Source organism: Mustela nivalis, assembly GCF_964662115.1.
Source record: "Mustela nivalis genome assembly, chromosome: 7".
NCBI lineage: Eukaryota > Metazoa > Chordata > Mammalia > Carnivora > Mustelidae > Mustela > Mustela nivalis.
The window spans coordinates 86,423,884-86,450,213 of NC_139026.1; the positions used below are offsets into that span (position 1 = coordinate 86,423,884).

The 26,330-nt window shown below is 37.7% G+C and overlaps 1 protein-coding gene across 3 annotated transcripts in view; it reads left to right on the forward strand.

Moving 5' to 3' along the window:
- Positions 1-12,410: 12,410 nt before the first annotated feature.
- Positions 12,411-26,330, forward strand: part of LOC309870371 (uncharacterized protein C12orf54) — a 45,252-nt gene continuing 31,332 nt past the window's right edge. For 2 of the 3 annotated variants that reach the window (XM_082742497.1, XM_082742499.1), the window contains exons 1-4: positions 12,411-12,493; positions 13,077-13,189; positions 19,036-19,066; positions 19,553-19,591. In XM_082742497.1, coding sequence (XP_082598623.1) covers positions 13,134-13,189; positions 19,036-19,066; positions 19,553-19,591 — 126 coding nt within the window. In that variant the 5' untranslated portion in view covers positions 12,411-12,493; positions 13,077-13,133. Of the gene's footprint in view, positions 12,606-13,076; positions 13,190-19,035; positions 19,067-19,552; positions 19,592-26,330 lie in introns of all 3 variants that reach the window. The other variant, XM_082742498.1, reaches the window with a different exon arrangement.

The window sequence follows — 26,330 nt, forward strand, 5'->3', positions numbered from 1 at the left end:
TTTTCGCTTTAGTTTCCATTGCCTTTGGAGACATGTCTTAAAAGAAGCTGCTGTGACCAATGTCAAAGAGGTTATTGCCTATGTTCTCCTCTAGTATTTTGATAGATTCCTGACTCACGTTGAGGTCTTTTGTCCATTTCGAGTTTATCTTTGTGTATGGTGTAAGAGAATGGTCAAGTTTCATTCCCCTGTATATAGCTGTCCAATTTTCCCAGCACCATTTATTGCAGAGACTGTCTTTTTTCCACTGGATATTTTTTCCTGCTTTGTCGAAGATTAGTTGACCATAGAGGTGCAGGTCCATATCTGGGCTCTCTACTCTATTCCACTGGTCTATGTGTCTGTTTTTATGCCAGTACCATGTTGTCTTGGTGATGACAGCTTTGTAGTAAAGCTTGAAATCAGGCAACATGATGCCTCCAGTTTTGTCTTTCTTTTTCAACATTTCCTTAACAATTTGGGGTCTCTTCTGGTTCCATACAAATTTTAGGATTGCTTGTTCCAGCTCTTTGAAAAATGCCGGTGGAATTTTGATTGGTAGCCATCAGGGAGATTCAAATCCAAACCATATTGAGATACCACCTTACACCAGTTAGAATGGCCAAAATGAACAAGACAGGAAACAACAAGTGCTGGAGAAGATGTGGAGAAAGGGGAGCCCTCTTCTACTGTTGGATGGGAATGCAAATTAGTGCAGCTACTTTAGAAAACAGTGTGGGGGTTCCTTAAGAAATTAAAAATAGAACTTCCCTATGACCCTGCAATGGCACTACTGGGTATTTACCCCAAAGATACAGATGTAGTGAAAAGAAGGGCCATCCGTACCCCAATGTTCATAGCAGCAATGGCCACAGTTGCCAAACTGTGGAAAGAACCAAGATACCCTTCAACAGACAAATGGATAAAGAAGATGTGGTCCATACATACAATGGAGTATTATGTCTCCTTCAGAAAGGATAAATACCCAACTTTTGTATCAACATGGACAGGACTAGAGATTATGCTGAGTGAAATAAGTCAAGCAGAGAGAGCCAATTATTATATGGTTTCACTTACTTGTGGAGCATAAGGAATAACATGGAGAACACTGGGAATTGGAGAGGAGAAGTGAGTTGGGGGAAATTGGAGGGGGAAATGATCCACGAAAGACTGTGGACTCTGAGAAACAAACTGAGGGTTTTGGGGGGGAGGAGGGTGAGGGGTTGGGAAATGCAAATCAAAACCATAATGAGATACAACCTTACACCTGTCAGAGTGGCTAAAATTAAAAACACAAGAAATAACAAGTATTGGCGAGGATCTGAAGAGAAAGGAACACTTTTGCACTGCTGGTGGGAATGTAAGTTGGTACAGCTACCGTGAAAAGTAGCATGGAGGTTCCTCAAAAGATTAAAAATAGAAATACCATAGGATCCAATAATTCTACTACTGAAGAAAACAAAAACATTAATTCAAAAAGATATTTGTGCCCCTATGTTTATTTTTACAACATGCAAGATATGGAAGCAACCTAAGTGTCCATCAATAGAAAAATGGGTAAGACAGATGTGGTATGCATACATTTATACATGTGTGTATGTATATATATATACACATGTGTGTGTATGAGGGGGGTATATATATATATATATATATATATATACACACACAGCCATAAAAAAAGGATGAGATCATGCCATTTTAGACAATATGGATGGACCTACAGAGTATTATACTAAGTGAAGTAAGTCAGACTAAGAAAGACAGATACCTAAATTTTTTTTGGTTCCAATTTTTAGTATATGTGCTGCTGAAGCGAGCACCCAAATTTGGGGGGGGGGAGTGAATATTTTTTATTTTTTAATTAACATATAATATATTATTTCTTTCAGGAGTACAGATCTGTGATTCATCAGTCTTACACAATTCACAGCACTCACCAAAATGAATAAACAAACAAAAAGCAGAATCAGACCTATAAACACAGACAACAAACTAATGGTTGTCAGAGGGAAGAGGTGCCATGGGTCAGGCAAAATGGTTGAAGGAGAAAGGGGGAGGAGATACAGGTTTCCAGTTATGGAATGAGTATGTGACAGCAATAAAAGGCACAGCATAAGGAATACAGTCAATGATACTGAACAAATGGTAGCTATACTTGTACCAAACATAGCATAATGTATAAACTTGTCAAATCACTAATTTGTATGCCTGAACCAAGGTATCAACTACACCCAAATAAAAAGAAAAATAATAAAAATTTTAAAAATATGTTCTTCAGTTTTTTTGCTTTGGCGATGTTAGTTCAACCTATCTAATTATTACCAGAAGTGAAAGTCCCTGATAATTTTTAGTCCATGCCTGTTTTATTTATTATTTGGTATTGCTAATTTACATATTTTATAACGCTGATTTCTTTAGTCCTCCTTTGGTTTACTTTACTCTTCTACCTTTTCCTCAAACCCCAATTTTTATCATTTGCTCTTTGTTCCCTAATTTTTATAAATAAATGAATGTTCTAATTACATTGAACAGAACCATATGCAAAAAATTTAAGGATTTTTTAGCTTATTTTTCTTCCTGATTACTTCCTCTATCTTTGCATTGTACATCAGTTAGAATGCATTTGGATGAAAGTAAAAGGTAACCTAAATAGCCATCGTTTAAACCATAAGAATGTTTAATGATACTCAAGAACTCTGAGAGAGGGCATGAGATGTTGGGTTTGGTTCTGCATTTCCATGATAAGTCAGATTACTGGTTAAATGTGACTGTCATTTTTTTTTCCCTTTCCCTCACAGTCTCATCACAACTTCTGTAGCTTTTAGCATCACGTTCTCAGACATCATGTCCAAATTGAGAGAAGAGCAAAGACTATTCCACCAAAAAGTTCCCTTTAGACTCACTGGCTAATTCTGTATCACAGGGCTACCCTTAGTTGCAAGGAAGACTAGGAAACTGAGCATCCAGCCAAGGTAAGTGGAATTTCCTAAATGATTTAGACAATAATAAATCATCCTCTGGTGTTGGGTATCTGACTAAAATTAGAGTTGTTTGTAAGTAAAAGGTAAAATAACCATGAAATAGGTAAGCAATAGTGTCCACCAATGTGGCAAGCTTCTTTCTTCCTAATTTTGTATGTCTTTGATGTAAATTCCAGAATTCTCAATAATAACCTTACCCTGCTCTTTGCTAGAGATTAATAACTTAGATATTTCATTGTGTGCATCTTTTTTTGGTAAATATATAAGAATATTTTTACCTACTTTCCCACTCGTGACTAGATTCCTTTTTAAATTTTTTTTAAAATTTTTTATTTATTTTCAGCATAACAGTATTCATTATTTTTGCACCACACCCAGTGCTCCATGCAATCCATGCCCTCTATAATACCTACCACTTGGTACCCCGACCTCCCACCCCCAGCCCCTTCAAAACCCTCAGATTGTTTTTCAGAGTCCTAGTCTCTCATGGTTCACCTCCCCTTCCAATTTCCCCCAGCTCCCTTCTCCTCTCTATCTCCCCATGATTCCTCTTTATACAACTATTTTTATTCCCTCCTTCAGTTTGATAGATGCTATGAACTGTTAAGAAAGTTCCCTACTAACCCCAGTTTGCAAACATCTTTATAAATGATAAGTGCTGAATTTTATTGGATATATTTTTGCATCTGTGGAGATAGCATGGTATTTTTCCACTTAAAATTTCAATTAGTAGATTTATTTTTTTAAAGACACATTTATTCAGCATCATGATAAGACTATTACATTTAGCAATGAATAGCATGGGTGTAAAAAAAAAAAAATCTACATTAAAACCCTTTGTTGGAATGCTTTATACTTTCCACAGAACAGAACTTTATACTTTCCACAGAACAGAAATGAAAATAGCCTGTTATACAGTTAGTCACAAATACAGTCCTTAAGTTTTTTGCCCATACACATGAATATTGTCTAAAATATGTCTTCTTTGTCGCAGCTAGGCCCTGCCACCACTGCTGCTGCCGGAACCACCATAGCCACCTTGGTTTCATGATTTGGCAAAGTATTGGCCTCCACCACCACAGGAGCCAGAGCTTCTGCCTCCAAAATTTCCCCCTTTCATGCGTCCAAAATTTGAGGATTGTTGTAACTGCCAAATCATTATTGCTTCCATCACCTCCAAAGCTGCTTCCACTACCACTGCCATAGCTGCCTCCACCTCCTATGTTATTATAGCTATGTTATAGCTGCCGCTCCCACCATAGCTACTGCCCTGGTTTCCATAACCCTGTCCACCACTTCCATAACCTCTGCTTCCTCCAGAGTAACCAGGGCCCTCCTCCATAACCACCATCATTACCAAATCCATTAAAGCCTTCCCCACTGCCACCATATCCACCACCACCTCGAGTGCCACCAGCCACCTAGACCACTAAAGTTCCCTCCATGACCAAAGTTGTCATTCCCACCAAAACCACCTCCATGACCACCACCAAAGTTTCCAGAACAACTTCAACCTCTTTGGCTGGATGAAGCACTAGCCATCTCTTTGCTTAGATAGTGCTTTCCTTACTTCACAGTTGTGGCCATTCGCAGTGTGGTATTTTTGAATGACAGTCTTGTCTACAGAGTCATGGTCAAGTGTATCAAAAGCAAAGCCTCTCTTTTTGTCACTGCCTCAGTCAGTCATAATCTCAATTACTTCGAAATAATGTCTGTTCAAAATAATGTCTTAGATGTTCTTCAATGTCTTCTTTAATGCCACCAACAAAAATCTTTTTTTAATTATTTATTTATTTGACAGACAGAGATCACAAGTAGTCAGAGAGGTAGGTTGAGACAGAGAGGGGAAAGCAGGCTTCCCACTGAGTGGAGAACCCAATGCGGGACTCAATTCCAGGACCCTGAGATCATGACCAGAGCCAAAGGCAAAGGCTTTAATCCACTGAGACACCCAGGCACCCCAACTAAAATCCTTCGCACAGTTAAGTGGGCACCAGATCTTTGAGAATTTTGACATAGCCCTCTTTGGTTCTCAAACTCTTCAATCCACCTTGTGTGGCCTTGCATTCATGGCTGCATCCACCTCCCCCACAGTGGCATATGTGAACAAACCCAAAGCCTCTGGACCGCTTGGTGTTTGGATCTCCCATTAACACACAGTCCGTAAGTGTTCCCCATTGCTCAAAATGGCTCCTCAGATTCTCATCGGTTGTTTCAAAGCTCAAGCCTCCAATAAAGAGCTTCTGCAGCTATTCAGGCCCTTTGGGAGACTCTGACTGAGACATGATCATGGCAGGAGGGGAGACTTTAACGATGGTTACTTGGTGGCATCCACAGGTAGAAAGCTCAAATAGTAGATTTAAGTAAAGTATTTTTTAAAGTTTGAATCAGAAAACTATTGCATTTATGGTAAATCCAACCACTTTAAAACTAGAGGAATGGAGAAGAAATTATTCATTCTAAATATATTCATATTCATATTCCAAGTTTCAAATAAATTAAGTAATTTGCCCAAACTTTGCAACTGGAGATTTAAAGGTAGTGAAGACCAGGATTAAAGTTTATTTAGATCTAAGAAACCCTTCGTGTTGCCTGTTTCAAACACACACACCATTATACATGAAACATATAAGTGAAATATCATATACCTCTTTATCCATCTCTCTCCTTCTCTTCATCTATCTGTGCATCTACACACACACACACATTTGTAACTCATTTGCTCTAGGGAACTCATTTCCTTCGGGAGAAAAAAATGAAGGTGATACTTCATTCCTCCATTGAACTGACAAGAGAAATGCCTTATTTTGATTTTAGATAAATTGGAACGAGGGTCCTGTAACCCTGAAGCATAATGGCATTATGAGGTCAGGCAACTCCTGTTACTGTTGAGAAATAAAGCAGTAGTTCTAAGTTACAGGAAACAAAATTAAGATGATTCCTTTAATTAAATTAATCAGATCCTACAGGTGGCATAGCCATTTTTACCTGAGATAGAAACAAGATGAGATGATCACCAACTCGAGGCACATTAAGAAGGTGTAAGACATGTGGAATTTGGCTGAGCAAATCTGATGGCTGAGAATAAAACCTGTGGAATTCTTTTTCTCTCCCTATCCCTTTTCCTCTTTTATTCTTCTTTTAATTCAATCTAAAATTAGAGTGATTTAGGAAAAGCTAAGAGTTAAGAGAAAAAATACAAAATTACACCTTGACTTCGTTTTTTTTTTTTTTTAAGATTTTATTTATTTATTTGACAGACAGAGATCACAAGTAGGCAGAGAGGCAGGCAGAGAGAGGAGGAATCAGGCTCCCCGCTGAGCAGAGAGCCTGATGTGGGACTTGATCCCAGGACCCTGGGATCGCGACCTGCGCCAAAGGCAGAAGCTTTAACCCCACTGAGCCACACAGGCACCCCTTGACTTCCTTTTTAATATCTAAATTTTTCCTTTTTAGCATTGATTCCAAATATACTTTTAAAATGGTATCTGAGTAACTACTGCAACAGGTTTACATTTATTTGTAAATGAAATATGCAAAGCTCAAGGTTAGAGATCTGTGGAGGCATGAGTAAATAAACTAGCTGGTTCAGACCTAATGATTAAGATACCACTGCCTCCTTGTGACAAAATTCCAGAATGACAAGTTATGATTATTGGAAGTTTCTGCTTGTTTGTTTTCAAATCAGAGTCTTCACAGCAATGTCACAGAAGCCATGGCTTGGAGTAGAGATACAATTGTTGAAGATCCCAGAGAAACATGAGAAGAATAGCAATTCTGAACAGAGACATAACTAGAAAAAGCTATCCAGGTTTTTCTTTCAGGTCTCCCAGGAATGGGGACAGAGAGGTCGAAAAAGACTCAAGTAATAAGAAAACCTGGAGTTGAGAGGTTCCAGAATAGCATGCACCAGAGCATGACCATACAGAAAAACTAACACACACTGAAATCAAGTCTATAGTACAGGCATTTCTCTTTCATGTATTATGTAAAATTATGAAATATATATTTATATGTAATTTATAAATAATTTTGTATATACAAATAATGTATCTATAAACAAATTACTCATATATCTATATATAAATATATTTATAACTTGTAATTCATATATAAATAATATTTATAAATTTTATAAATTTATAAATTATATATATAGTTATATATATAAGTAAACTAAATAATTATTTGACAATCATAGTAACTATTTCAGTGAGTTTTTTGCAACTCAGTTTAGTGAGTTTTGCAGTTAAAAATGGTAATAATAAAAATAATAACATGATTGAGTCTTTACCATGGGCCACAGGCTATTTTAAATATTTTACATCATCTTATTTCTTCTCAAAACATTTATAAATAATGTAAAGATCTTAGCTCATACTATGTCAGCAATTTGTACTCAATAAATGATATTCCAAGTCTGTAAACCTTTATATCTCAGTCAAGTAGGAGGAACACACTTATCTAATCAGTTCAGCCAATAAGGCTTGTTGTCCAGGTCCTCTAGGTTTATAAAGATGAGTAAGAGTCCCTTCCTTTAAGACACTTACACTGTGTGAAAGAAATATGTATTAACAGCTATAATACAACATAGTGATTTATACTATAACAGTGTGACAAGACTTCTATGGGAGTTCTGAGAAGGAAAGACACTATTGGCTTTGCTTTGTCTAGATTACCAAGTTTTAGAAACAGAAGAGAAAAAAATCTTCCAGGCAGAAGGAACAGTTTAGTAAGGGAGAGAGATGTGAACATGTAGTATTTTAGATTAAAAGGATGGACTCTAGAATTAAAACAGCTAAACTCAATTCCCAGCTCTGCTCTTCACCTGCCTTGTAACTCTGGGCAGTCTACTTCTCATTCACCTGTTTCCTTGCTTAGAAAATGGATTTGACAATTGTGTGCTATCAGAGCTTGGTTGTGAGAATTAAATGAGACATGCACATAACAGGTAGCACATTATATGTTGGGTTATTAATATATTTGCCTCTAAATTGTCATTTGCTGAAAGAGAAAAAGGTAAACCATCTATTAATTGCTAATTTTTTTAAGCAGAATAAACCATGTTAAATATACAATCAACTGTAAGATGCATTCAAATTTCAGAAACACTAAAATATAAAAAATGTGCATCTTTGAATCAAGGAATATACTTTATTGTGATTATGGCAATCAGTCTGCAAAGAATCTTTAATGCTATCCTGAAAATTCAGATTTGAGCCCACTATTAAAATCTTTCCCTTCTTGGTGGTTTCTAGGTATTTTGTTTGTAGTTCTTAAATCGCACATTAAGGTTAATGTTAACCTTCTGTTTCATGTGGTCTCTAACATGTCCTCAGCAAATAGTGGACATTCCAAAGAGTATAGAATTAAATGGAATCTGACCAACCTGTGAGAGGTGAAAATCAGGGTCTCATTCTAGAACTCAAAGATGAATAAGCCATAAGATCAGTACAAAATAAATACCAAAAAAAAAAATGCAGTTTTTGCCTGGACCTAATAGTGTATAGATAGCTCACCTCCTCCCACTGCACGTTTGGTAAACCTACCAAAAAAAAAAAAAAAAAAAAATCAAAACAAACAAATAAAAAAAACCCAACTATATCAGTGGTTACCAAACTTCGCAGTCCATCTGAATTGTGTTAAAACACATTGCTGCCAAGCCCACAAGAGCTTCTGATTCAGTAGATCCAGGGGTGGAGCTCAAGAATTTGACTTGTTAAGCTCTGCAGGCCAGTAATGATGCCTCTGGTCTGAGAACTAGAGGAAATTGAGCCTCCAGAGCTTCAGGCAGGGACAATTATTCTGAAAGGCCCTTGGCTCATCTGACTTCTCTCCAGTGGGTTGGGTAAGTAGGCCTCAATGCCCAGAAGCCTATGAGCCTCTCCAGTCAGCTGCCTTCTCTGGCTTTCACTCTTCTTTTTGTTTGGCTTTCTCTACAACCACAATGACATTAAAATATTATCCTGGGGAGAAGCAACTGTGATCCCATTGAGCATTATTAGCCACAGGGCAAGAATGGGAAGTAAGATTCTGCCAGGTATCTCGGGGTCTTGTTACTGCAAACTACACTGGTCTCTTCAGGCTCCAGCAGCTTCTGCCTCCTCTGACAGATCATAGGAAACTTAGCTGAGGAAAATTTGTGGAAGAAGGTCCCTAGTGTCCAACCTCAAGAAAAACTGCTTGGGCAACAATCTTAGCCTCCCTCATTTAAAGACTTCTGAAGAAACTGGCCAGATGCCCACTTTGTCTTCTGCTGCTTCTCAACAAAAGTATCAGAAATGCAAAAAGGAGGGGGGATACCCTTGAGGCTTTCCTAGTGAGCTCCAGCTTGATCTACCATAGCCAATTGCAAGCATAAATTGTCTTCAGCCTCACTCACTGGAATTGTTCAGAAGCTAGCTGGATTTAGAAAATATTAATTGACTGCTATAGGAGAGGGATTACACCAGTTAAAATCCTGAACTATAAACATTTAAAACACATAACTCAAATAATTTAACATCCATGGCATTTTATTATTGGGATGTTTGGACAGAATAGACTCCTCCTTTCCATAACTGTTCACACATCCTTCACACATCCTTTCTATTGCTTTGTTATTGTAACAGTGACCACTCTGTTGACCTCCTTCTGATTAACATTGTCAATTACTGCATAGTTCACCCAAATATTACTGCTTAACTACAAAAGGGCCATTCAAGGACTGGAACCATCTCCTCATCTCCTCCATCTATTTTGCTCTATTTCCATCCTAGTGCTCAAGACATAGCAGGTGTTTAATAAACATTCACAAAATCAACTAAATAATGTTTATATCAACTTACTGATCTCTCTTCATTATTGTTTTATCTCTGATACATCCTTTCCACAAAGATTCCTCATTGTTTTTTATAGTCTATATATTTTTTAAAGATTTTTATTTATTTGTTTATTTATTTGACAGACCGAGATCACAAGTAGGCAGAGAAGCAGGCAGAGAGAGAAGAGGAAGTAGGCTCCCTGCCAAGCAGAGAGCCCAATGCGGGGCTCAATCCCAGGACCCCAGGATCACGGCCTGAGTTGAAGGCAGAGGCTTTAACCCACTGAGCCACCCAGGCACCCCCTCATTGCTTTTTTTTTAGAAAACCCATACCTGGTGATACCTCTCTTCTCATTTTAGAAAGTAGACTGAAATGTTTCAGCATGGATGAACAGACATGTACTTTTTTCTTCACCAAAACATGTAAATCTTTTACTTAGGTTTTCAAACAAAGATATTGAGCAATTTAGTAGAACTTATCAAATCTTTTCTCTTATTTCTACTGCTTTGCTTTTCAACAGCATGTCCAGGTATACTGACATTACTTCCTATTCATCAATTCTTTTCTTAAACTCCACTTTTCCTGTAAGCTGGCTTCCATCTATCCTCCTCTTCAGGAGCTGCACATTGTTTAGGCACCAAAATCTTATTCTTGACAAATCTGAACTGCCTCTTTCTTCTTTGATTTTCTTTTAATTTTCATTTATTTATTTTTTAAATTTTTTAAAATTTCTTTTCAGTGTACCAGAATTCATTGTTTATGCACCACACCCAGTGCTCCATGCAACACATGCCCTCCATAATACCCACCACCAGGCTCACCCAACTTCCCATCCCAAACCCCTCCAATCTTCTTTGATTTCTGTAGTCCCTTGAATGTTATGAAACTGTACTTCTCCAGTTTCCTTATACTTGTAATTTTTCTCTCTGCATAATAGATCCTGTTCTAAATGGAACATGTCTCAAGCTAGGACTTTCAGAGCTTATAGATGCTGAGGTAATTAGCAATGCTATTCACTGATACTCCAGTTCTCTGTCTGATCCCATGATGGGAGAGAACTGCTCTAAACTACCTAGCTCAAAGCTAAGAGTGCCTCTATGTCTTATCTGGGCCAATGAAGTATGAGTGGAAGTTATGTGTCAGTTTAAGGAAAGCGTTTTTTAAAACGGGCATGATTCATCATGTTTTTGTATTCCTAGAAATTGCTAAAGCATGAAGAAGAAACTCCCTTAGCCTGATGACCCAAGTGATGATGATACAGAGCATAGCCTTTCTCATAAACCCCCCCACACCAAGAAAGGACATGTAATGTGAACAAAAAACAAACCTTTCCGTTTTAAGCTGCTGAGATTTGGGACATTATGCTGGGAATCCCAAGAGTACCTTCAGGCTTGATGACTTACCAGAAAGACTCACAGGACTTGGAAGCTGTCCTAATTATGGTTACAGTTTATTACTGTTAGGTTAGGATAAATATAAAAATCAGCAAAGGGAAAAACATAATGTGGCAAAATCCAGGAAAAACCAAGCACAAGCTTCCAGCTGTTGCCTCCCAGTGGAGCTGCCTGAGGGCACAAGGTATACAAGGATTCCAAATGAAAACAGTAACTTAGTGATACATGTATCCACATGTTTATTGCAGCGTTATTTATAATAGCAAAGATATGGAAGCAACCTAAGTGTCCATCAATAGAAGAATGGATAAAGAAGAGGTGGTGTATATATAAACAATGGAATATTACTTAGCAATAAAAAGAATGAAATCTTGCCATTAATAACAACATGGATGCATCCAGATGGTATTATGCTAAGTGAAGTAAGTCAGACAAGGACAAACACCATATGATTTCACTCATATGTGAAATTCAAGAAATAAAACAAATGAACAAAGAAAAAAGAGGCAAAAAAAATGTCTTAAACATAGAGAACAAACTAGTAGTTGTCTGAGGGGAAGTGGAGGGGAAAGGTTGAAATAGATGAAGAAGTTTAAGAGTACACTTACCTGGATGAGCACTGAGTAATGTACAGAATTGCTGAATCACTATATAGTACACCTGAAACTAATACAATACTGTATATAAGTATACTGGAATTTTAAAAAGTTTTTTTTTTTTTTTAAGAAACTGAAAGCCAGGGGTGCCTGTATGGCTCAGTGGGTTAAAGCCTCTACCTTTGGCTCATGTCATGATCCCAGGGTCCTGGGATCGAGCCCCACATTGGACTCTCTGTTCAGCAAGAATCCTGCTTCCCCCTCTCATTCTGCCTGCTCCTCTTCCTACTTGTGATCTCTCTCTGTCAAATAAATAAATAAAATCTTTAAAAAAAAAAAAAAGGAAACTGAAAGCCAAATTTTTCAGACCTTGTTTTGAAATTCAAAGTTAAAGGTGGATTCCTCTCAGCCCATTCCTACCGTCTCTCAGAAGCACTGGATGTTTAATACAATGAGTGGAAGGCAATGAAGCAGCACAAAAATCTTACAAAACTCAAATTTCAAAATATTATCTCATTATTTTATCATCATTTGGACTAAATGGAGCCTGGGCTGAGGGTGGGAGGGGAGAGCCCACTGTCTCAGATCTATGATGTCACAGCTGAAGTCACAGAGAGTTGATAAGAGCAAGGTAGATGAGAGCAGATGAGATGGGGTTGTTGTGAGATGGGGCTCAAAGAGGAGAAATTCTAGGGGAAAAAGGGTGGGGTTAATTACAACTTGGGAAGCCCAGCTGGGTAACTTTCTGGGCATAACTGGCCTAGTTCTGACTTGGGTTTAGAGCTGGGGAAGGATGGGAGGGCGAAGCTGGGAGGCAAATTTTCAGAGGAAGGTTTAACTCTTGTCTAGGTCAGTTTTAGCTTCTCAGCCCCATGTCTTTTTGACACTCAACTATGAGGTTTCCCTCAAAGCACTTGAAGGCTAGAGCTGATAGACTTCTAACCTATAGTGGTACCCTTAGTTGACCATGAAGATTCTGACTGTGGGGGAGCCCCAATCTCAGCCAGCTATTTTTTTTTCAGCTATTATTTTTTACATTGTTTCTCTTTCTTCGCCTACTTTCTCATTGGAATTTCTGTTTTTATGAAAAAAAGGATAGAGACTTACATGGGGCTATACTTCTATACTTCCTTACTCTCACCCTTATCTTTCTTTATACACACACACACACACACACACACACACACACACATTGACCAATTCAAAACACAGATGCTTAGGGAACTGTGGAGACCTCTGTCCTGGTATTCTCTAGTAAATAAACACTTCTCTTCTCACTATAAACCTGTCTTCTTCCCCCTATCATTTGTGCCTTCCCAGGGCCTAGAGCTATTTCCATCTTCAGCTCCAGAGTTTCTGGTTTCTGTTCAAGGACAAATGGCACAGCATATCTCCCAAGATCAAGAACAAAGGACCTCTACGCAGCAGAATAGGTAAATGGAGCTAATGATGAACTTCAGAAGTCTTTATATATGCTGTATGGGACACAAACTAGGGTCAACTCTCTCCCATCACCCTTCTGGCTGTACCTATTTCCTGATAGAGGAGGGTGGGAACTTTTGTGTGTCCTCCCTCTTCCCCACCTCCTCAATGGAAGGAATATTAGACCTTTGTTTTTTCACTTTGGAGGGTGGGCATCAATCTGAAATACCTGTAGGAGTTAGGTGGGTATACAACCTACAGATATTTATTTATCTTAGGATAAACTTTTGCTGGAAGTCCTTACCTCCTCTATAGTGTAAATCAAGGCCAGCCTTCCAAAACTATGCTTCCCTTGGACTAGGGTGGAGAGGAGGGCCAGAATCTACCCCCATGAAATTGAGTATGACAGCCAGGCAATGTTATCCATAAAGTTGAAAGGAAGGAGGCCTGCAGTGAGCTTATAGCTCAAGAAAGCTCCAGAAAGGAATTAGGACTTGGCTTGAGCTTTTGAAGTATGCAGATGTTTCAAGATAAGAGTTTGTAGGAGTTCAGGAAGAGAATCAAAGTGTCTTCAAGGTTTCTAAGCTGCCTATCTTTGATTAAATTGCTCAGAATAGTTAAATAGACCTCAAGTCTTGAGAACCAGTGAGAAACTGAGCAGCCTGAAACTTGCAGGAAGATGGAAACCTGTTCTAAGAGTATGAAGTCTCTTGCAGACAGATGCAGGACTATAAGGGGAAAATAATGAATAGATAATGGAGTCAATGAGAAATATATGAAGAAAGCACATAAACAACAGAGACCTGATTTCTCTGCTGACAAATAGTTGTTTTGTCAGTGGCAGTAAGCAAGACACTGAAAAATAGTGATAACTATTATATAATAGTTATTATATTAATATTAACATAATATTATAATTATATAATTATGTGGTTATAATGTTAATATTTATTAACATATTATTAGTAATAATATGTAATATATAGCAGTATAGTAAATAGTATAATATATAATATATAATTAGTAATAGTAATTAAGTAATATTTAAAACGAACTTTACAGTTGCAAAGGCTTTCATACAATCCAATCCCAAACTACCCTCAAATATACAGTATAGTATTGTTATCTATAGGAAATATGCCAAACATTAGTGATCTCCGGAATTTACTCATCTTGCATTATGAAACTTTGTACCCCTAAACCAACATTTCTTCATTTCCCTCTCACCCAGGCCCCAGATAACAACCATCTACCCACTGTTTCTATGAGTTTAACAATTTTAGATTCCACGTATAATATAGATCACATAAAACTTGCCTTTCTCAGTCTGGCTTATTTCCCTTAGCATAATGTCCTCCAGGTCCACCAGTGTTGTCATAAATGACAGAATTTCCTTGTTTTTCAAGGCAAAACAATATTTGATTGTATGTATATGCTACATTTTTTTTTGTCAGAGTTTCTTCTTTTTTTTTTTTAATTTTTTATTTTTTATAAACATATATTTTTATCCCCAGGGGTACAGGTCTGTGAATCACCAGGTTTACACACTTCACAGCACTCACCAAATCACATACCCTCCCCAATGTCCATAATCCCACCCCCTTCTCCCAAACCCCCTCCCCCCACTATGCTACATTTTTTAATCACTCATCTATCATAAACAATATGTTGTTTCCATATCTTAGCTACTATAAATAATGCTGCAATGAACACAGGAGTATAGGTATCCATTAAAATATAATAATTTCAGTTCTCATGTATATATACCCAATAGTGGAACTGCTGGCTCACATGGTAATTCCATTTAAAAATTTTTAATACTGTTAACCATAATTTCTGTACCAATTTACATTCCCACCAACAGTATACCAAGGTTCCCCTTTGTCTATATCTTCACCAACACTTGATATGTTTTTTCAAAATTGAGATATAATCAACACAACATTATATTGGTTTCATGTGTACAACAAAATGATTTGATATTTTATATACTATGAAACAACTGCCACAATATGTCTAATTAATATGTCACTACACAGAGTTACGTTTTTCCTTGTGATGAGAAATTTTAGGATCTACTCTCTCAGTAACTTTCAAATATGCAGTACCAGTATTATTAACCATAGTCACTATGCTGTACATTATATCCCCACAACTTATTTTATAACTGGAGCTTTGTACCTTTTGGCCCCTTAACCCATTTCACCCACCATCTTCCCCCACTCTGGTAGTCACCAATCTGTTCTCTATTTCTATGAATTCAGTTTTGGGGGGTTTTTTTGTGGGTGGGAGAGATTTCACAGATTAATGAGATCATATGATATGTCTTTTTTTTAAATTAAGTTCAATTAGGCAACATATAGTGCATCATTAGTTTTTGATGTACTGTTCAATGATTCATTAGTTGGTATCTGTCTTTTTCTGACTTATTTCATGTATCATAATGTCCTCAAGTTCTATCCATGTCACAAATGCCATATTTCCTTCTTTTTTGACTGAATAGTATTCCATTGTATAGAGTTATATAGTTATAGATATCTATATAAATATAGATCACGTTTTTATTACCCATTCATCCCTTGATGGACACTTAGGTTGTTTCCATATCTTGACTACTGTAAATAATGCTACAGTGAACATGGAAGTGCATATATCTTTTCAAGTTAGTGTTTTCATTTTCTTTGGATAAATATTGAGAAGTAGAATTGCTAGCTCATATGGCGGCTCTGTTTAATTTTTTGAGGAACCTCCATAATGTTTTCCATTGCAGCTGTACTAATTTACATTCCCCTCAACAACTGTTGATCTAAGTGATCAACAAGTGCCCATCTCAGGTGTTCCCTTTTCTCTACAACCTTACCAACACTTGTTATTTGTCTTTTTGATAATAATTCTAACATGTATGACCATTCTCATTATGGTTTTGATTTGCATTTCCCTGATGGTCAATGAAGTTGAGCACTTTTCATGTGCTTGTTGGCTATTTGTATGTCTTCTTTGAAACAATGTCTATTCAGGTCCTTTGCCCATTTTTCAAATGGGTTACTTGCTTTTTTGATATGGAGTTATATGAGTTCCTTACATATTTTGGATATTAGCCCCTTATCAAATGTACGGTTTGCAAGTATTTTCTCTCATTTCAGAGGTTGTCTTTTCACTTTCTTGATTTTTGTTGTTGTTGTGCAGAAAGTTATTAGTTTGATATAGTCCCACTTGTTTATTTTTGTTTTTGTTGCCTGGAATTATGGTGCCATATCCAAAACAACATTGCTAAAAATAATGTCAAGGAGCTTTTCCCTTTGTTTTCTTCTAGGGGTTTTACAATTTGAGGTCTTTAAGTCTTTAATCAATGCTGGTTTGATTTTTATGCATGTTATAAAAGTTCAATTTCATTCTTTTGCATGTGGATATCCTGTTTCCTCAACACAGTTTTTTGAAACAAAAAAACAAAACATCTCTTTTCCATTTTGTATCCTTAGTTCCCTAGTCAAAGATTGGTTTACTGTACATATGTGTATTATTTTCTTGTCTCTCTACTATATTACACTGGTTTATGTTTCTGTTTATATGACAGTTTGATAACTATACCTTTGTAATATAGCTTGAAATCAGCGATTATGATGCCCAAGACCAAGAGTCACATGTTCTACCAACTGAGCCAGCCAGATGCCTCGATATATACATCTTTTTGTAATGTGCATCCATTAAAAAATTATTGTAGCTACAGTTACTTTTAGTACTATTGGGTTTTAACTTTTATACTGGCATTAAAAATGATTGAAGCACCACCATTACAGTACTGAAATATTCTGAATTAGACTATATACTTACTTTTTCCCAGAAAAGTTACACTTCTATATTTTCATTCTGCTATTTCACATTCTTTGATTTCAACTTGATGAAATCCCTTTAGCATGTATTGTACACCAAGTCTAGTGGTGATGAACTTGCTTAGCTTTTATCTGTCTGTGAAAGTCTACCTTTCATTCATTTCTGAAGGATAATTTTGCCAGGTAAAATATTCTTTGTTAGCAGATTTTTTCTTTTAATACTTTGGCTACTTCATCCTACTCCCTCCTGGCATGCAAGGTGTCTGCTGAGAAGGCAGCTTATTGTCTTTTGGAAGTAGCCTTGTATGTAGCATTTCATTTTTCCTTGCTGCTTTCCAAATTCTCTTTGCCTTTGCCTTTAGACAATTCGAATATAATGTCTCAGTGAAGACCTCTCAATTTCAGCCTCTTTGAAATTTTTGAGCATCTTGAATCAGGATGTTTATTTCGTTTCTTGGATTTAGGAATTTTTCTGGCATTATTTTATTATATAAGTTCTCTGTCTTTTTCTCTTTCCTTGTTTCTTCTGAGGGTCTCAAATGTCTATATTGTGTCATTTGATGGTGTCGCATAAGTTACTTCTTCACTCTTTTGAATTGTTTTTTTTCACTCTTTTGTATTGGTTTTCTTCACTCTTTTGAATTGTTTTTTTCTTTTTGTTCCTCTGTTTGAATTTAAATTTCAAATTATCTGTCTTCAAACTCAACGATTCTCTCTTATGCTTGAGCCTGCTGTTGAAGCTCTTTATTGAATTCTTTAGTAAAACCACTGTATTCTTCAGCTCCAGAAATTGCTGGATTCTTTTTTTTATGCTTATCATCTCTTTCTTAAACTTTTCTTTTTGTTTATGTATTGCTTTCCTGATTTCCACTAGTTGTCTGTGCCTTCTTGTAGCTCACTGAGCTTCCTTAATATGATTATTTTGAATCATTTTCCAGGTAATTCCTAGATTTCCATTTCTTTGGGGCCCACCACTGGAAATTTATTTCCTTGATTCTTCGTGTTCCCTGAATTCTTCCATCGTTATCTTTGAATTTGAAGAAGTGGTCCCCACTGTTAATCTTTACTGACTAGCTTTGAGAGTGAAAGACCTTCTCCAATCAGCCCAGCTAAAAATGTGGGGGGCTTCTCAGGCCTTTTTTATGGAGATACTCACCCCTATGTTCTTGTTCCCTCTTCAGGAGCATTTAGGTTTTGTGTCTTCTCTTGATCCCTTAAAGTCAGTCTGGGTACTGAGAGCCTCCTGTTTATTTTCTCCAAGATGGTGCCCTGGAGCATTTAAAATTATATGCCTTCTCTCATTCTTACATAATTGAGCTAGCTGCAGATATCTACACACTGTGCAGATGCTTGCACCTGCCATCTGCAGAAGCTTGTATGCATCACTTCAAGATATATACAGAGCGTTAGGGGCATTTGTCACCCAGTTGAGGGGTTAGGGGTACGTGCAGGTAAGGAGTCCCATAGTGTTCATGGATGGGTCTCTTGGTAGAGTCCACAAACCACCTAGTAGGATCTGTAGCTGGTTTTTGAGATCCACATGGTGGCTTCTGTGAATGCCCACTCCCTCTCTTTTTCCCCATATCCCCCAAAATATTTAGCTATGCTGATCACCTCAGTGACCTGGGTGGGTTGAAACAGAAGTTGGCTTCTTGGGCAATGTCTCACAAGGCTGGGGAAACAGGGTGCTCATTCCACTTTCACTTTCCCCCTGGGAAAAATCACAGGCTGAGATGATCTCTCCTGGCACTGACTTACACTGCCCTTGGGGAGGGGTGACATAAGTAAAGTGAAGCTGTTTTTCTTACCCTCTTCAATGCATCTATTTATGGATATTTTGCTCCAGTGAGGTGCTAGAATCTTTTCACTGGACTCCTGGTTTGCCACACAGGTATTCCCATCCATGATGGTTATCAAGATTAATGTTTGTGTGGGGGGTATGAGGACTTGGAATCTCCTTTTCTGCCATCTTGCTGACAATCACCTACCCAGTGCCTCATCAGATTTATGTCATTCTTTCCTTCCAGAAAATCCGCTGATGACACAATGAGACCAAAGGTGGGTAAGAATTCCAAATAGACAGTTTGCTTTGGGGCTCCTGGTTTCTGAGGAAAATGGAGAAGGGACTGCACTCAGAAGGCAGAAAGCTGCCTATTAAGGACCATATCTTGGAGGACTTGGGCACTGTAGTTCAGGGATCTGAACTACAACTGGTGGATCACAGTCTACCAAGACTAGGTAATATTTTCAATGCTACTACTATACTAGATAACTCCAGGGGAAGGCAGCCTATGTGGGTATTCATAAGGGTAAAATATGCATCTCTGTCACCCACCAGCTAGGTCAAGAGATGACAAGATATACAGCCTAAAAAGGACTCAGTAGGGCTAAAGAAGACTTTGGACTGTCTGAAAAATAGGGTGACTTGAGTGTCCATCTCCATTCAAAAAAAATATCCTATATTGCATCAGTTTCATGATATATCTATTCAAATTCTGGGAGAGTTAGAGTAATGATCCAAAAATGTGTCTCTTATTTCAACAGGAAATACAGCTAATAATCACTGAAGCCCTGTGGGACCAAGTGAGTATGAAGGGGTCATCTTTGACAGCATGGTAAGAAGTGGGAGAAGGGAGAGAGGACTTAAGAAAGGAGCAAACTTCTTCCTTTCCCCTTGAGTAATTGCTGATTGATAGTGAAGGATTCCTATGCTCTCCCCTGTCTTGTTCTATTATTCACCTAGTCCCAAATCCTTAGAAACTCATCTTTGTGCACGTTGGCACTTTCTAGATATTCACCTGTCCATTTAGATAATCCCTCTCAAATATGTTTTCTCCACGAGCCTTTTTTTAATGTTTTTATTTTATTTTATTTTGTTATTTTTTAATTAAATTTATTTCTTTTCGGCATAACAGTATTCATTATTTTTTCATCACACCCAGTGCTCCATGCAATCCGTGCCCTCTATAATACCTACCACCTGGTACCCCAACCTCCCAACCCCTGCCATTTCAAACCCCTCAGATTGTTTTTCAGAGTCCATAGTCTCTCATGATTCACCTCCCCTTCCAATTTCCCCAAACTTCCTTCTCCTCTCTAACTCCCCATGTCCTCCATGCTATTTGTTATGCTCCACAAATAAGTGAAACCATATGATAATTGACACTCTCTGCTTGACTTATTTCACTCAGCATAATCTCTTCCAGTCCTGTCCATGTTGCTACAAAAGTTGGGTATTCATCTTTTCTGATGGAGGCATAATACTCCATAGTGTATATGGACCACATTTTCCTTATCCATTCGTCTGTTGAAGGGCATCTTGGTTCTTTCCACACTTTGGCGACCGTGGCCATTGCTGCTATAAACATTGGGGTACAGATGGCCCTTCTTCTCACTACATCTGTATCTTTGGGGTAAATACCCAGGAATGCAATGGCAGGATCATAGGGAAGTTCTATTTTTAATTTCTTGAGGAATCTCCACACTGTTCTCCAAAGAGGCTGCACCAACCTGCATTCCCACCAACAGTGGAAGAGGGCTCCCCTTTCTCCACATCCCCTCCAACACATGTTGTTTCCTGTCTTGCTAATTTTGGCCATTCTAACTGGTGTAAGATGGTATCTCAATGTGGTTTTAATTTGAATCTCCCTGATGGCTAGTGATGATGAACATTTTTTCATGTGTCTGATAGCCATTTGTATGTCTTCATTGGAGAAGTCTCTGTTCATATCTTCTGCCCATTTTTTTTTTATATGATTGCCTGTTTTGTGTGTGTAGAGTTTGAGGAGTTCATTATAGATCCTGGATATCAACCTTTTGTCTGTACTATCATTTGCAAATATCTTCTCCCATTCCGTGGGTTGCCTCTTTGTTTTTTTGACTGTTTCCTTTGCTGTGCAGAAGCTTTTGATTTTGATGAAGTCCCAAAAGTTTATTTTCGCTTTTGTTTCCTTTGCCTTTGAAAAGGCACCTCCTCTTACTTCCCACCATCTTGTCCCTTATCCTCTCTGCCAGCCTTTTAATAAGAACTATAAATCATGGAACACTACATCAAAAAACTAATGATGAGCTGTATGGTGACTAACATAACACAATATAAATAAATAAATAATAAAATAATAAATCTCTTCCACTAACAAGAAATTCATACCCACTTGAGAAATACATATATTTTAAGTCTTGGAATAGAAGAAGACAAAGTTACAATTTTGTTATGAAAATTAAAGATCTTAATTCCATTTCTTATCCAAAAGAAATTTATTTTACCTTTAGAGCTACTCAAATTGTGTAACAAATACTTCACTGTGACCCTTAAGTCCCATTTCATAAAAATAATTTTCTGAAACATTTGGCCCCTCCAAAAATGAATTTGCTTAAAAATAAACCTCTCAAAAAATAAATGACTCAACCTGAAGAGTATAGGTGTTTAGTTTTATCTATTTAAGTGCAAAATTAAGTCCATTAAAAATGATTAATTTTCATATAATTACTAGTGAGTTTCACAGAGTAACATGTTAAGTGGCCCCATTGTTTCTAAAGGTCTTATCTGGAAGGTGATTGGGATTTTTGTCATTAGCACAGAGGAGGATAGTTTCCTCCCTCCCATTGGCTATGGCTGGCAGGTCTATATCAAGACACTGAAAGACATCAAAATTGGACTGTCATTCAGATACATTTTCAACATAACTTCAATATTTTGGACAGCATTCTGCTTTGAATTATTCATAATAGGAAATTGTTTTATTATTAAGGCATTTCTCTGTTGTGAATTTCTTTAAAGTATTTTAACAAAGATTCTGGAGGAGTACAAATGCCAGATTCATTCCATGGGATCAGAGGTTGCTAGTAAAAAATTTTTAATGTTTTGAAATGTCCTAGACATTCCCAAATTGATTGACAGTAGTTTAACTGAGAATAATGGCTAACAAGTAGAAAACTATGCCTGGTGCTTTCCTATTCTTCAAACTTATTAGATTTGAGAGATGCAAACCTGCTTTTCATTGAAGAATTCTAAAGTGTTGAGAAGCAAAAGAATATGATTCTGTACTTTGGATGTGAAGAATAATTGCCATTTTTGTGGTTAGAAAAAAAATAACTGAATCTCACTTCAGTGACATGAGATTAAATCATTTAAATTTATTTAATTTTTAATTAATTTATTTATTTCAATTTATTTTCAGTGTAACAGAATTCATTGTTTTTGCACCACACCCAGTGCTCTATGCAATTTATGTCCTCTCCAATACCCACCACCTGGTTCCCCCAACCTCCCACCCCCTACCCCTTCAAAACCCTCAGATTGTTTTTCAGAGTCCATAGTCTCTCATGGTTCAACTCCCCTTCCAATTTCCTCAACTCCCTTCTCCTCTCCATCTCCCCTTGTCCTCCATGCTATTTGTTATGCTCCACAAATAAGTGAAACCATATGATAATTGACACTCTCTGCTTGACTTATTTCACTCAGCATAATCACTTCCAGTCCTGGCCATGTTGCTACAGAAGTTGAGTATTCATCCTTTCTGATGGAGGCATAATACTCCATAGTGTATATGGACCACATTTTCCTTATCCATTCATCTGCTAAGGGCATCTTGGTTCTTTCCACAGTTTGGCGACCGTGGCCATTGCTGCTATAAACAGTGGGGTACAGATGGCCCTTCTTCTCACTACATCTGTATCTTTTGGGTAAATACTCAGGAGTGCAATGGCAGGGTCATAGGGAAGCTCTATTTTTAATTTCTTGAGGAATCTCCACACTGTTCTCCAAAGTGGCTGCACCATCTTACATTCCCACCAACAGTATAAGAGGGTTCCCCTTTCTCCACATCCCCTCCAACACATGTTGTTTCCTGTCTTGCTAATTTTGGCCATTCTAACTGGTGTAAGGTGGTATCCCAATGTGGTTTTAATTTGAATCTCCCTGATGGCTAGTGATGATGAACATTTTTTTCATGTGTCTGATAGCCATTTGTATGTCTTCATTGGAGAAGTGTCTGCTCATATCTTCTGCCCATTTTTTGATATGATTATCTGTTTTGTGTGTGTTGAGTTTGAGAAGTTCTTTATAGAGCCTGGATACCAACCTTTTGTCTGTACTATCATTTGCAAATATCTTCTCCCATTCCGTGGGTTGCCTGTTTTGTTGACTGTTTCCTTTGCTGTGCAGAAGCTTTTGATTTTTAATTAAAGATTCCAGCCAAAAACAGCCTTCTTCATTAAATCAAATGTTTGATAATAAATTAAATTGTTGAGTCCAATTACGAGTGTGTTTTAGAATCCGACAACTATGAGTTGAAAATTTTTAAAAAGGTCCTTTAAGTCACCAATGTAAATTTGTTGCTTTCAGTTGTCTAACTAGAGCAATGCCATAAGCAGTAAGTCTGAGAATCTACATTATTCAGCCTGGACTTTGAAACAGATTTAAATTTAATGAATTTGAGAGTAGCTTATTTTCATTATATAAAAACTGATGTCCTTTCCATTTTCACAAAATGTCCTTGGTTTCCCGGCTATACAAAAATAATAAGGTGGCAAATTCTCAAACATGAAAATGCCAGACTTTACTTTACATTTGAATGCTATGTCAGTGGAGAAGCTATGTCAATAGGTAGCCATAGCAAGCTGTTGTGAATGTTCATAAACTACAGACATTATTTGGAGTTTCTGATGACTTCCCAAAAATATCAACTACTTCAACTTCCCAATCTTAACAATTCAGTTTCATGTACACTTAAACTCTTAGATAGGGGGTTGATCCCTCTGAACCTATAACATAAGTTTCCCTACAGAGCCAAGCAAGAAAAGACTATTAAATTAATCACTCTGGATTTTCTGTTGAAACAAGTAAAAGTCTCCACAGCCTCTCCTGCAAGCTCCCACTGAACAATATTATATGAAATGAATAATGTGATCAACTTTTTTATTCATTGTGGTTTTTCAATTACTCTTCCTATAAGTTTTACAGAAGAAAGTAATCTTCTTAATTAAAATGGGTAGAGAAGAATTCTTTAGAGGGAAGAAGGATAAGATGGCAGAGGAACAAGGGATCCTATTTCAACCAGTCCCCTGAATTGAGCTGTATATCTACCAGACCATTCTAAACACCCATGAATCAGTCTGAGATGTAAGAAGATATATCTGGATCTCTACAAAGAGAGTATCTCCAGAAGCTGGTCTCAAGGTATGAAGAAGGGAGCCATGATTCTGCTGGCAGATATCAGAAGATAAATGGTAGTGGGAGGGAGCCTTCATGATTTTGCTCTGGGAAGGCAAAAGCTTCCCATCCTGAGGACCATGCACAGACTTGCAGACCAGTAGCAGCAAGGAAAGGACTTTAGGGCAGCCCCCCACACTGAAACCTGCAGCTATGGGGGTTGTGAGCAAAAGGAGGGGGGGTCAGCTTGTGGTTTTAGAAGCACAAAGGGCAGAAATATGCTCAGCCCCAGAAGCAAGGGCTGGGAGTGCTGCTGTGGGGTGTACAACCTAGGACACTGCAGTTTTTGGCAGCACAGTCAGAAACGGAGACAGTGTGGCCTGGAGAGCTCAGTGAAGAACAGAAGGCAATCTCTCTATTCTGAGATAGAGGTTTGGATATAGTCACTTCTGCTTTGACTCTCGGAAGAGACGTGGAAAGCCACCAGGGAAAGCCGCCAGACAACAAAAGCCCCAAAAAACTGTTTTTCACTGAGACCATCCCCCCCCCCACAGGGGGCAGGGCAACCCTGCCCAAACAGAGTTGCCTGAATAACAGCACAACAGGCCGCTCCCCTAGAAGACAGGCTGGAAGAACAAGAGGCTGACAACCTTAAGGTCTCTATAAAACAGGTACATCTTGCTTGGGTTGTGGTCAATAATTTGGACTCTATATATTCCTTCAACTACCCCTCAACAGAATGACTAAGAAGAGGAACCCCTAACAAGGGAAAGAATCAGAGAATATGGTCTCTGCCACAGAACTAATTGGTATGGATATAACCAAGATATCAGAAATAGACTTCAGAGTAACAATTATCAAGGCAATATCTAGAATTGAGAAGATTATTATCGACAATATAGAATCTCTAAGGGCAGAAACAAGATCTAATCAGGCTGAACTTTAAAAGGCTATGAACGAAATGCAGTCTAAACTGGATACTCTGACTGCCAGGGTAAACGAAGCAGAAGAACAAATTAGTGAGCTAGAGGATAAGATAATGGAAAAGAAGGAAACCAAGGCAGCATGGGAAAAACAAATTAAAACCAAGGAATCAAACTGAGCTAGATTAGTCACTCAACGAAGCATTCCAATATCAGAATTATTGGGATCCCTGAGGGGCTGGAGAGAGAGAGAGGTCTAGAAGATATATTTGAGCAAATCTGTAGTTGAGAACTTCCCTAATCTGGGGAATGAACTAAGCATTCGTGTCCAAGAGGCAGAGATAAGCCCTCCCAAGATCAATGAGAACAGACTGATGCCATGACATATAATAGAACAGTTTGCAAATCTTAGATCCAAGGAAACAATCTGGAAAGCAGTGAAGGGTAAGAAATTTCTTACATACAGAAGGAGGAACATCAGAATTGCATCAAACCTGTGCACAGAGACCTGACAAGGGCTGGAAAGACATAGGGTACTAAATGAGAAGAACATGCAGTCAAGGATACTTTATACAGCAAGGCTGTCACTCAGAATGGATAGAGAGAAAAGAGCTTCAAAAACCAGCATAAACTGAAAGACTATATGACCACCAAGCTGGCCCTGAAAGAAATATTAAGGGGGGGGGGGTTCTATAAAAGAAGAAAGACTCCAAGAGTGATATAGATCAGAAATTTACAGAGACAATCTATAGAAACAAGGACTTCATAGGCAACATGATGACAATAAAGTCTTATCTTTAAATAGTGACTCTCAACATGAATGGCCTAAATGCTCCCATAAAGCAGCACAGGGTTGCAGACTGAATAAAAAGACAGGGCCCATCCATATGCTGTCTACAAGAGATTCACTTTGAACCTAAAGATACATTCAGGCTTAAAGTGAAGGGATGGAGAAGCACTTTTCATGCGAATACACTGCAAAAGAAAGCTGAGGTATCAATTCTCATTTCAGACAAATTAAATTTTAAGTTAAAGACTGTAGTTAGAGATACATAATGATACTATATCATTTTTAAAGAGTCTATCCAATAAGAGGATCAAACTACTATAAATATCTATGCCCCCAACATGGGAGCAGCCAACTACATAAGCCAACTGTTAACCAAAATAGACATACTGATAATACATTAATAGTAAGAGACCTCAACACTCCACTCTCAGCAATAGACATATCATCCAAGCAGAA